We start from the raw sequence: 13408 nt of genomic DNA, 5'->3' as shown, positions 1-13408 counted from the left end.
CATACTGTTTTGGCTGGTGTGGCCTCAGCACAATACTGCTGTCCTCAGACACCACTCTGGCAGCGATTTTCCTTCTTAGGCATTCCCTTGTTGGCTCTCTTTTCTCTACAGCTTGCCGATTCCCCCATTCTTGCTGCAAACGTCCACCGCTTCTTCCTTCCATAGTTCTCGTCTTTCAATGTTTACTAAATGCCAGGAAGTAAGCATATTTCTTTCTTGCCCTATAACAGATTTTTTTTTTTCTCATTTCCAGATATCCTGTGCATTAGAAACGCAGGTTGGGCTATGCCTTGAGCAGAAGTCTGGTTAAGATCATTTATTTTTACCGATTTTCTGGGACACTGCAGCAACTCATTGAGTTGGTGACACTCAATGAGGAGAGACTACTCGAGTGTGAAGGGTGATGCCCTGGAGACAAATGCAGCATGCTTTCTTGCCATGACTAGGGAAGGTGTATGCTTCTTTAGAAATACATGCAGCAGCAGCAGTAGCCGCTGCTACCACCACACATGACAAGGAACTTGCGTCTCACCCTGCGTTACACTAACTTCCTCCTGATAGTATATTGAAAATTAGCTGTAATAAAGTTAGTGATGACTAAGGATGTTATTTTTTGTAGGTTTGTCCATTTGACATCTTCGTGACATCAGATTATTATTATTGTAGGTTTAACATTATTTTCAGGCCCTGAGATAAAGAGGAGCTGTCCATTTGGGTAGTGGCTAAAAGAGTGGCTCAAAGTCAGATTTCAATGACTCAAGAGTCAAACCACATGAGAACTCAGGCATATTAGATTCTGGTTTTAATTCATTTTTAGGATGTTCTAATGAAAGTTACAAAACATACTGATTCAATCTAACATCTGGATACAAGTGAATCTAATGTCCTACTTTCAAAAGGCTTCAAATTTCTGGTCAACTGAGGAGGAATCAGACACTTAACTTCTGATGATATATTAATAGTTTGCCTACATATAAGTTTTTCAAGTTTCTGCTTAAGACAAGGATTGCTAAGGATGGAAGGATGCCTCATACATTCACTGTACACCGTCATAAAGTGTGGCTGGGGACCATAAAGGTAATCTCTCAGTTCACATCAATCATTTGATAATTGTTACATGTTAACAATTGGTACCACTTCTCTTTTTGGTGATAACTGTGGATTTCTTAAAATATGGGTGGGTCTCTGATGGAAAATAAAAAAGATAAAAACACATGTCATATTTTTGGAGAACACTGATTCTAGGAAGATTTAAATAATTAAATTTGCTTTTAAAAATCTGTTAATAAGTGCTACATACTTCAAATATTGATTTTGTTTAGTTAGCTAGTTAAGTAACACATTTTTTTCAAAATATAGAAAATGTTTGAAAATATTAGCCATCATTCTTTATTTTTTAAAATAATAAAACCTAACAGTAAACATTAGGTTTTACCTTAAAAAAAAAAAAAAAGTGTCCTACATGCTCTAAATGGAAAAAAAAATAGCACAAGAATCATGATAAATGTATCTTTTTCTTCCTCAATCATATGGATCTCAAGTGATTCATTTTATATAGAAAGAATCACAGTTTTGTTTCTGCATATGCCCTTTCTCTGATTTTTCTAGAGGTATAGGTAGCAGCAATACTGAAAACATTTACCAATTGGTAGAACAAAGGCACTAGCCAACCGGAAGAGATTCCCTGCTATATATCCCGGGCACAACTGCACTGGGGCTTGCCTGCCAGCGGAACACATATCTAGATACATGAATTACAATATATAGTGTAACCAGAAGGATAGGATGGATTGTATTTTATATTCAAATTTTTGACCTGAAATTTATTTATCTTTAAAATGTATAGCCTAAAGTTCAAGTTGTTTTATTTTCCATTCTGAATACCTCTTATTGAAAGGTGTTCAAGAGTTTTTGCTACTTCTAAGGTTTCAGGTGTAACCACGTTCATATGAATAAAAGAAGTTTTCAATGTGTCTTTTTGATTGAAATCCAGAAAGCAAAACATGTGAAATTAATTTCATATCTCTTGAAATAGCCTTCTAAGATAGGTCTCAGAGAAGAAATGGGTGAATAATTGGGTACAGACTTCTTTGGACTAAAATGTACCTCTAAAGTATCAAAATATATATATATGTATTTGTTGTTGTCCAGAAGGAAATAATAAAGCTTCTGAAAGAAGGCTTAAAATATCTTTTCAATGAATTTGGTTTTTTCCTTTGGAAATAACGAAGAGTTTAAAACTCATCAGAGCTGGCTGCAGTCAGGGTACTCCACCTCACAGCTTGAAGTGATAAAATGCCTGGCTCTGTGTCATGGAGGAAGGAAGTTGCTTCCTAGCCCTTCCTATCATGGCTGCTTATATTGAGGGAAAAAAAAATTAAATTCCCTGAGAGTAAAACGTCAATCATCTTTCCCAATCTTGCTGAGTAACTCATCCTAAATGAAATATCCTGCCAAGACAAATACAAATTACTGGGATATGATAGCTGAAAAGAGGGAATGAAAGAAATGATATCATGGAGTCACATGAAAGGTTAAGCGTGACAGCCAAGAGGGAAGGAGACAATGTATGCTTCCTAGGAAACCATTCACAACAAAGAGTGAGGATTGTTCTAGAAGAGGATGAAAGAGCCGTTCTATCCCACTGTTTTGCCTGTGAGGTACAGCAGATCTACCTTTCCTACACAATGTTGACTGGATTTAAGAGACAAAGCTGAAGGAACCTTAAGGAGAGGCACAATTCAATACATAAATACACAGTACTAAGCCAGTTGGTTATTTGGGGGAAAAATACACAGCTAATCAATACAGAACCTTCCTATATACCATAGTTAAATAAAGGTCACAGAATCATTATAAAATCAAACCACTTGCAAAACGAAAAGAAAGGGGAAAAATATGTATCTGCTCTCTAGAGAGGGAGGGTCTTTCTAAAATATAATGCAATTGAGGATATCACAATGGAAAAGTCTAATAATTTGGTTAAGGAGATTTCATGAGTTATCTATTTCAAAAATGTCTATGAGCAAACTTAAGCAATAACAAATGTGAGAAAAATGTTTCTAGATAGTATCAACAGGTCAATTTTTCTTTAATGTATACAGTCTTACACTATATAGTTCTAAAAGAACCCATGAAACACCCAACAAACAAAGAACTGCAAGAGAACATCATTAAATGGATAATACAACTGGCTAATAAACAAGTGAAGAAACTACTGCTTCATCAGCAATTGGAGAAATAAAAATTAAGGTAACGATTATAAGCTATTACATTTGCCAAAAATTTAGTGATGAAAATATATAAAGTTGGCAATCAGGGTACTATAGCAACATAAACTGATACATTGCTGCCAAGTTTATACATTGGTACCACTTTTCAGGAAAGAAATCTGACCATAGTACTAGGAAGGCTTAAAAATGTTAAAACTCTGAATTGTTAATTCCTATTCTAAGTATCTATTTTAAGGAAATGATCAGCATTGTGAACAAAGCTTTATCACAAGTGTTCATAAACGTAAGTGCTCACTATAACATCACCCACAATTTAAAAACAATTAGAAATAAATGCCTACAAATTGGAAACTTAATAATCATGCATTTGTGATACAGTACACAGCAATTAAAATTATGTTTATGAAGAGCATTTGATGACATGAAATATGTTCATAACATATTTTGACCAAGTGAAAACAGCAAGATAGAAAATTGCAAATATAGTACGATTTTAATTTGTAATGAAAACATGCTTAGAAAACAAAAGATGCTCTAAAGTTTTACCAGACTATTAATGGTTTTATACTACCCTTATAGAGGTAGTTTTGTTATAGGTAACCTTGTTAATGCTTATTTTCCCACTTAATATTCTAAATATTTAAGTATTAGACAATTTGAAAAGCAGCAAAACTTAAAAACAAAAAAGCAACTAAACAGATAAGTTAAAAAAAAAAAAAGAGAGAAAAAACAGGCCTAGGAATTTACCTGCAATCTCTTTTATTAATATCTGAAATACATCAAAATATTTTCCTAGAAATTATAACAGTCTCATAATATTATTTAATAATTTCACAATGAACACACTTTTCTGCCATTTCAAACCATATAAACAACATTTGCCTTAGGCAGACTTTTAGTAAGTTCTACTTTATCCTAAGACTATTTTCTGTCACCAAAACCGATCTTCTGTTTTTTTTTTTTTTTTTTTTTTTTTTTTTTTTTTTTTTTTTTTTTTTGAGACGGAGTCTCGCTCTGTCGCCCAGGCTGGAGTGCAGTGGCCGGATCTCAGCTCACTGCAAGCTCCGCCTCCCGGGTTCCCGCCATTCTCCTGCCTCAGCCTCCCGAGTAGCTGGGACTACAGGCGCCCGCCACCTCGCCCGGCTAGTTTTTTGTAGTTTTTTAAGTAGAGATGGGGTTTCACCGTGTTAGCCAGGATGGTCTCGATCTCCTGACCTCGTGATCCGCCCGTCTCGGCCTCCCAAAGTGCTGGGATTACAGGCTTGAGCCACCGCGCCTGGCCCTGTTTTTGTTTTTAATCCCAGTGAATTATATACTACTATTTTTTTTCCCCAGACTGGGCCACAGGATCCATGGGGCTATTCTGTGGACTACTTAATTAGACATAAAAAGATATTTGGCCACACACCTCAAGCACACATCTCAGAGAGCAAAATTCCACCCACAAATAGTCTTCGCACATTCAATTGACTGTAAGATACTTCCAATATCTAGGGACCAAAGCCAGCATCAAATTCCCTTCTTCTCACTGAAGTGCCTCCTCTGTCTGCCCGGTAATATAATGTCCTTTGTTACTTTTAATGGCAAAAGCTGCAATTATTTTGGCACCAAACTAATCACTGGGTATGAGATTTGAAATGCGAACATGTTTGTGGTGGCTCTAACAATGACTTACAGTTATCCCAGGTGGGGTGTATACTTAACATGATGCTTCCTGAGAATAGATTTTGAAAAGTGGAAGGAAAGAGAGCATGAGAAACCAAGTGGTTGCAGTGAGAGAGAAAAGGATGTTTTTTGATTCATGGGGAAATGCCTGGTTCGTAAAACACAAACATTGTCTGAACTGAACAAAGGCTGGGCATTTTACAAAATCAAACTTGTTGCTCCATCATTGCGAAAAAGACTGGCTCCTTTAAGTAGGGTATGATAGAAAATAGGAAAGGTTTAAGCTGTAGCAATGTACATAAAGCATGTATCAATTTGCTCTTAAAACATTATATTAAAAAGCAATCGACAGAAGATAATATGTATAACCTTGAAATACCCAGAATACTGAAACACTAGAATAAGCTACATTGAATCTCAGAATTTTAGAACTTCAAACAAATCAGAGATGATTTGAAATCATGCTTTTACTTAGTATTAAGAAAAAGAAACTAATTCCTAAAACTAAGTACTTTATCCACTGTTTCATAGTCAATCTAATTTCAGTATCTTTTAATAAGATGATTTCCTTAACAATGCAGATACAATTTTTTTTTAAAAACATTCTTGAAAATAAACTGTTACATACCACTGCGTGGTCTTGGTCATAGGTACTTTGGATTTTCCCATTTACTTTTTTACCTGATGAGACAAGGGAAAAATGACATTATTTCTATTCTCCTGGCTCCTAAGTCAACTCTAGTTAATCATTATAAAGACAATTTCAACTCATCCTCTAACTTGGATGTATAATTTTAATTGCTATAATTTTAAACACTGATGCCTATGAAGTTTTAATGACGGGATGACTGGAAGAAAGTCAAGGTTCCCGAAAGTCTTTCTTTGGGCACCTCTACTGGACTAGTTTTCCATTCTGAACACTGGTACATGTTATTGTTTTTCTGGTTCAGTCGGTGTTTGCAGGTCAGGGATTGATTTTAAACTACTATAATAGCCAACGACATCAAGGGAGGCATCAAATCTTTATTACTTATTTTATAAATCACTTATAACAAAAGATTCTGAAATATCAATGCTCAATATATCCTGTTTGCTTCTATATTTTCGTAAATACTAGAGCTTAGGAGTTATCTGATTTCATATTATACAATGAATAACATAATCGAAAATTAGGTAACTAAGAAAAAATTACAAAAGCTTACTGAAACACACATTTCTAGGTACTTACTTCCAACAACAGTCTTGTGATTGAAAATCTTACTCCAAATTCCACCTTCCACATTGTCTTTCACTCCAAATTCATAAACTGTGTTTGGCTTTAGATTTTCCACAATTGTTTCAGTGGCCGGACAGATTTGAAAAATCCACTTCTTTTCTTTATCCTTTTCTCGATAGCGAATTGTATAAAATCTGTTGAATAGCCAGAATATCATGCTTTAAAATCACAGGGGGATTCAGAATGTTATTTCAAGTTTCTTACTTCATTACAGATTTCAACCAACTTGGGATACTATGTAATATTGGCTTCTCTTCCAAGTTTTTACAAAATTGCAGAGAACATTAAAAAACTAAGCTCAATGTGTGCTTAGGTTTTTAATTTCTCATTGCAAGTTGGGGTCTTTGCAGCAGCACAGTTTTGGCCTGATAGAATTCCAGAATTCTCATTCTACTATTTGCTGCTTTGCAAGATGAAAGTTGGAAAACACTATTCTTTTCCAATTATACATAGAGCGGAACATAGGTGCCATTTTATAAATAATATGGTAGTTTCATAGTTGTATGAATTTAGGCTTTTTCATCCATGGAGGATATGTTAGAGGTAATATCATTCAATTTTGTAAAAAAAAGAACCTAAGACTAAGATGTACTTAGTACTGCATTTTAAGGTTGAGCTGTTTTTATTATAAAAAAGAAGACCAATAGCCAAGAGTACAATAAAAAAAAGTTAAACAATGCCAATTCAATATCACTGTTATGTATTTACTTAGGACTTCATAACACTCATATATACATAAATATACACATATATATGTGTACAATAATCCCTACTACTATTTTTTGAACGTAGGTTTTACATATATTACCTGGTTTAATTGTCACGAAAACATCTTAACTGGTATAAATTATTAATCTCATTTTACAAATGTGAAAATGGAGTTTCAGAACATTCACTTAACTTGTCCAGTATCACCCAGCTACTGACTTGTACCAGTGGCAGTGGCAGAATCGAAATACAACGAAAGACTCCTCTGGTTCTACTTTAAACAGCCTCTGTAAGTGGGGTAGCAGATCAAGTACAGTATACTACTATATACAGAGAATGAATGGGAGAACGACATGTATCAATGTGGATAGATTTTAGAAACAAAATATCAAATAAAAACAACAGATTACAGATTGGTGCATATCGTTTCCTATAATGTACATAAATATTAAGACATACGAAATATGTTACCAAATATTATTCCTGGCACTGCAAAGGGATAACAAATACTGGAAGGATACAACATTTATGATAGTACTTTAACTCCCAGTGAGCAGGTGAGGAGAAAAATAAGACTTGACGTGGGGTCAATAGGTAAACTTCATCTGCTTTTTATTTTTAAATAAACACTAAGTTAATAGAATAAAATAGTAGCTGCCATGTTATGATGATGGAAACATAGGGATGGGTAAACTATTTTTGGGTCTTTCTTATATCTTAAAATTTTCCTCAAAAGTGTAGTACCTTTCCTCCACTCCTCACATCAGCTAAATTAAATGGAGTAAGATTAAGGTTACTTGCTTTTATTTAAAGCTTTAAAAAATCAGGAATTTTGCTCATTCTGAAAACATTTATCGGACATTCTCTAAATCTCAAGCCTAAGCTCTTGATGATCCAGAACAATCCCAGTGTGTAGAGATGAGTAGCAAAACTGGCTACCTAATTTGTGGGGCTCAATATGAAATGAACATGTAGACTCTTTGTTCAAAAGTTATCAAGAATCTTAAAGCGACAGCAGAGCTTTAAATCAAATTTGGGCTCTTCTAAGTTGGGGGTCTGGTGTACAGGTAGTATGTTCATGAAATCAGCAGGAGGTTTGTAGTTTAATAAATAGAGAGAGAGAGAGATGAGATGCATTTGTATATTCAGCCTACTTTCTCACTAGGCACAAACCACTGAAAGGCTTGCGATCACTGATTAGCTTGCTCCTTTCTAGTGAAAGCTGTGCTCAGGGCTCCATTCCCCCATTCCAAAGTAGCAGAAAACAGAATGAGTGAAGGAGGCTGTTCCAGCCAAAACACTAACTGCTACTGGAAACAAATGTTATATTATTGAATTGTAACAGAATGTAATAGAAATTCTTTGTATCCTGTGAGTCAAAATATCAGTGATTTATGAAATGCGTTTCTTGACAAGTATGCTGTATGAAATTTTTGTTGTTGTTTTTTCCCCCTGTCCTGGCTCTTAGAGAAATGTTGAGAAGCTAAAATCAGACCAGATGGGCCACCAAAATTACGCATCTCTAGTAGATACATTTCTGAGGACTTAATGCTTTCATGATGCAGGGGGGTCCCATTGCTAACAGAACTACCGAAGGTCAGATTCAAGGCTTTGCAGTCAACTTGATCTCACATAACCTTCTTATGAATAAAATGACAGAAATGTTCTGTTCTTAAAAAAAAAAAAAAAAAAATCCTAAACTTCACCATGTTTTAAAAATCCAGAGTGTAAATCTTTTCCACTGTGATCACAAAGCATTTCAAATACCCTCTTAAACCAAGTTTTTCAGGAAAATAAAGGCTTAGGCATTTTGCCCTTCTTCTCCTAGTTAGGTTTGTCCTTTACAACACCATCTCAGTTGATACTTGTATATTATAGGCAAATTCCAATTTTGTTTTATAGCACTATCATTTTTTTTCAAGCAGAGAGCAGATTATGCCACTTAACTATACTTAAAGTGGTGAAGTAAATATTCATTGATTTTAAGACAAAATATAGGTCTTATGATAATAAACAGTTCTTTATAACCTAGTATATAGTAGGTGCTCCATAGATATTTGTGGAATGAATACGTGGTGCTCAAAGGATCATTTAAAAATTAGAATATAATATCTCTGAATGACCAATTATTCAATTCCCAAGACATACTGATTTAAGCCATTAGGTCTACAATTATATTTTGCAACACATCATTGCACAATGCACCATTCCTACAGAACCAATGCAAATTGAAGCCAAACACAATAAATTTCTGCATTATACATTTGCACAGGGCTTATGATTTTTATTTACCTATTTCAGTTTTCCATACAATAAACTCTGAGCAGAGAAAGAATTATCACACAAGCAAAAGAGAGCCCCAAAAGTGTCTAAGCCCTGATAATCAGTGACAGAACCAGACAAATGCCAATTTCTGACTCCTAATAGAATGCCTTTTGTACTGCACTGGACTCATTCAACTGTGGTGTTAGACAAAAGAGATGAAAAAAGACAGACACAATGATCCAAAATGGAAGAAAAACAAAAGTAATCAGCATTTCACATTATTGAAGGCTTTTTCGTTTTTGTTTTAATGTAGATTTACCATAACGTACAGTCACAGTCTTCTCTCAAAGGTTAGTTGACCCTTTTTCTGTGAATGATTAAAACTGAGCACAAGTGCACAGAGAGGCAACAAGTCTATTAAAAATACAGGTAGTAGTCTATGAGTGTCATCAGACTAGACTTCTAGAAAGTCTGCCTCCAGCAATTTGGATTTTAAGAACAAGAGCATCTCATATCCTAATTAAGAGGTAAGAAACTGTTGAAGGTAGCATTTGGTTCAACCGGCATTATTCTGCGCTTGGGCCACCCGAATAGTCTCAATGCTGCCAGTGATTGTTGTTATAACATTGGAAAATCCACAGCTCCTCAAAAGGTAGCAGAAATGCAGGTAGTAGCTTGACTAGGATTTTAGTCAGCTGCAAACTAGCAGCATGACCTTGGGAGGGGGGCATCTTCCCACCCTCTTAAGCATCAGTTTCTTAGAGGGGGGACTGGACTCCATTATCTTTTAGATCCTGTTTCTAAAAACTTATTCCAGCAACACATTGGATATTCCATTCTAATTAAGTACCTGAGACAGAAGTAGAAACCCCATACACTGAAGTTATGATGTAACTGGTAGTAAATTACACGAAGTAGAGAAACTGAACACCAAACCAAGCTTAGTCCTTCTACTAACTACCCCAGCTTAATGTACGTGGTTGACTCTCTTTTGGGTGTTCCATACTTGCCTCAGGAATGCTTTTATTTCTACGTGATTAACTACTTTTACATTTCCTAACACATCTATTTCCCACAATTTTGACTCTTCATGTCAACGAACACTTCCTGACACTGCCTTTTGTCAATGTTGCTTCTTGCTTTACTGAGACTGTAACTATTGAGAAAAATCCTGCCCTCTTCCCCTTTATTCTCTCCCTTGTCCCACTCTGATTTCAGGGGAAAAGCATTCTCATCTTTTCAAAGATAAGCTTCTCCATAACTGTATTCCACTTCCTTATTCCACTAGACTCCAGCCTTTCTCTTGATTCTTTACGGACCTTACCAAGTCTAAAAGCTGTTTAAATATCTTTCATTCTACCCCAACAACATTAAAACTGTACTTTTCTCTTAAACCTGCCACTTATATTTTAACATGAAATTTCTTAATGTCTTCTCCCACTTTCTTAACTCTCAAAAATGTCTATATTTCTTTGCAATCTGGTGGCTGACCTCTTTATTATAGTAAAACCTTATGATCAAATTACTTAATCCTCCATGAATTTCATAACTTAAAATCTACTCTTCATTTTCTTTCCCAAATCTGTTTCTCTTGTGATCCCCATTTCTGGTGACTTCAGAGTCCTTTCTCCCCTCACGTCCAATCAGTTGTCAAATCCAAGTATGTTTTCTTACATGAATTATCTTGCACTTGCCTCTCCTCTATTCCAAGGTAGCATGTGAGCCCCAGTTTAGGTCCTTAGTATCTTTGGACTGGTGAATAATTTTCAAACTGGTCAACTATTTCCAAGATCTCCTTTCTTCATATAGTATCACCCACTGGTGGCTGGTTTAAGTACAACAAAAGAAATGTTTCTACTGATATTAGTGCTATCTGAAATGCAATGGCTTGCCTGAAGTTGGCAATTATAACATAAAATAAATAATATCAAAGCAATGAGAAGGCTAGCAGCAGACAGTATAATTTTGAGTGTTCACTGCATGCTAGACATTGCATTAACCATTTTACATGTGTCATCTTACTAAATTTTGACAACCCTATGACATTACTTACCCCCTTTTGGAGATAAGAAAAGCAAGACTAAAAGCATTTAAGTAGCCCATCTAAGGCAACTAAAATGATAATAGAACAGAGTTTTGAACTCAGGTCAGTGTGACCAGAATTTGTATCTTCAATGTTCATGCTATCATGCCATCCCTGGAGATACTCACTGTGGACTCTGGATGGGAGATGTTGCAAAGAAGCTTCAAGAGCTGAATAGACTGGCTAGATGATTTTTAAAGTCCCTTCTTGACATCCCACTTGCATGTTCACTTATATGTTGAGAACTACTATTGTAAAATACAATGCTGGGTTCTGTGTGAGATGGAAGTAAGTGGTGCTCTGCAGTTTCAAAAGTGAGCTTGCACTCCAATGAAAGAGGTAGACATGCATATGTGTATGACTGAAGAAGGCAGAATGCAAAGCACACAGCATAGAGGTGGGACTGGGTGTGGCACTATCCAGCCTGAACCTGAGAAATGGACAGGCTGCATTTTGAACCCCATTCCAGTGATGTGGTTTAACTTCAGGACATACTACCCAGGCCCCAGGAAAGCAGAGTGGATTGGATTTACACTTCATTTCAAGAGCATGACTCAGATATGCATTGAGGTATATTCCTTGAGAGATTCTATGACTCATTTTCCTAGGCAGTGGGGAGCTGGTGGCAATTCCTCAGTAGGTGAATAAAGTTGAACAGTAATGAAGGAAGCTAGAATTACCAGTTGTGGAGAATAAGTCACAGAGAAACTGGAGGGAAGCATCTCAAGGCATAGTCCAGATGTGAGATAACAAGGAAAGGAATCACACACACACACACACACACACACAAACCAAAACAAAGTTACAGTTCTAAGAAAGAATGGATGAAACCAGACTCCTTATGGGATATGGGTACCAAAGAAAGTGAAAAAGTTAAAACTGAGTTTTCGTTCAAAAGTGAGAATAAAGTGATGGGAAAGGTATCCTTTTAATAGTGTAGAAAGTATGAATTTAGTCTGAGTGTGAGGTGCCAGTCACTGTTACCTGGTTACTGTGATGAAAATATTCCATGGACAACTGAAAACATATTCTTAGTCACTTGAAAATGGGCCCAGGTCAGAGGTTCAACCCTGGAAGTCATTTAACATACTTGCCACTTCTTTTCTCTGTAGAACAGCAACAAAAGCAATTTCTGAGAGCTTTTAAAAATGCAGATTCTCAGGCTCCTTCTCAGGCCTGCTGAATCAGAATCTGCATTTTAATAAGATTCCCTCCATGACTTGCACGCACAGAGTTTGAGAAGCACTGTTGTGCATAGCAGGGATTGTTAAAGACTAGATATAGGTAAGATAAGAAGGGTACTGCAGATAAGAGATTCAAGGATAGAACATGATTCCGTATTTAGGAGATGTAATAAGAAGTGAACAAAGGAGAAACGGAAAGGTGTGATGGTTAATATCGAGTGTCAACTTGATTGGATTGAAGGAAGCCAAGTATTGATCCTGGGTGTATCTGTGAGGGTGCTGCCAAAAGAGATGAACATTTGAGTCAGTGGACTGGGAGAGGCAGACCCACCCTCCATCTGGGTGGGCACCATCCAATCAGCTGACAGCACAGCTAGGATAAAGCAGGCAAAAGAAGGTGAAAGGACTAGACTGCCTGAGTCTTCCAGCTTCCATCTTTCTCCCCTGTGCTGGATGCTTCCTGCCCTCAAACATCAGACTTCAAGTCTTCAGCTTTTGGACTCGGACTTATGACAGTGGTTTGCCAGGGGCTCTTGGGTCTTCAGCCACAGGCTGAAAGCTGCACTGTCAGCTTCCCTACTTTTGACGTTTTGGGACTTGGACTGACTTTCTTGCTCCTCAGCTTGCAGACGGCCTATTGTGAAACTTCACCTTGTGATCGTGTGAGTCAATATTCCTTAATAAACTCTCCTTCATATGTACATCGATCCTATTAGTCCTGTCCCTCTAGGAAACCCTAATACAAATGGTTAAAGGGGCAAGAGGAAAACCTAAATAAAAATGTCAAAGAAAGAGTTTAAGAAAAGCTTAAGAAGGATAAGGACTGAGAAAACTCTAATGGGTTTAGTAACTAATTGGTCATTGGTGACCACCAAGAGACGTTTCAGTGGAACAGTGGAAAAGGGATGGAAACTAGTGAGAAGGGATGAGGACTGTGTGGATGGTGCAGAAATCAGAATGTGGGAGCCATAACTCTGAAAAGTTTGGAAATTAA

General features: G+C 36.4%; 1 protein-coding gene across 24 annotated transcripts in view; it reads right to left on the bottom strand.

Moving 5' to 3' along the window:
• The window catches only part of ABI3BP (ABI family member 3 binding protein), a 245220-nt gene that overhangs the window by 130771 nt on the left and 101041 nt on the right, over positions 1-13408 (bottom strand). For all 24 annotated transcript variants that reach the window (XM_050782015.1, XM_050782036.1, XM_050782037.1 and 21 more), the window contains exons 5-6: positions 6127-6308; positions 5527-5579 (exon numbers count right to left, since the gene is read on the bottom strand). In XM_050782015.1, coding sequence (XP_050637972.1) covers positions 5527-5579; positions 6127-6308 — 235 coding nt within the window. The remainder of the gene's footprint in view (positions 1-5526; positions 5580-6126; positions 6309-13408) is intronic.

This window comes from Macaca thibetana, chromosome 2, assembly GCF_024542745.1.
Source record: "Macaca thibetana thibetana isolate TM-01 chromosome 2, ASM2454274v1, whole genome shotgun sequence".
Taxonomy (NCBI): Eukaryota; Metazoa; Chordata; class Mammalia; order Primates; family Cercopithecidae; genus Macaca; species Macaca thibetana.
The sequence above is the reverse complement of the archived record's forward strand: the minus strand, read 5'-3'. Positions and strand labels throughout refer to the sequence as shown.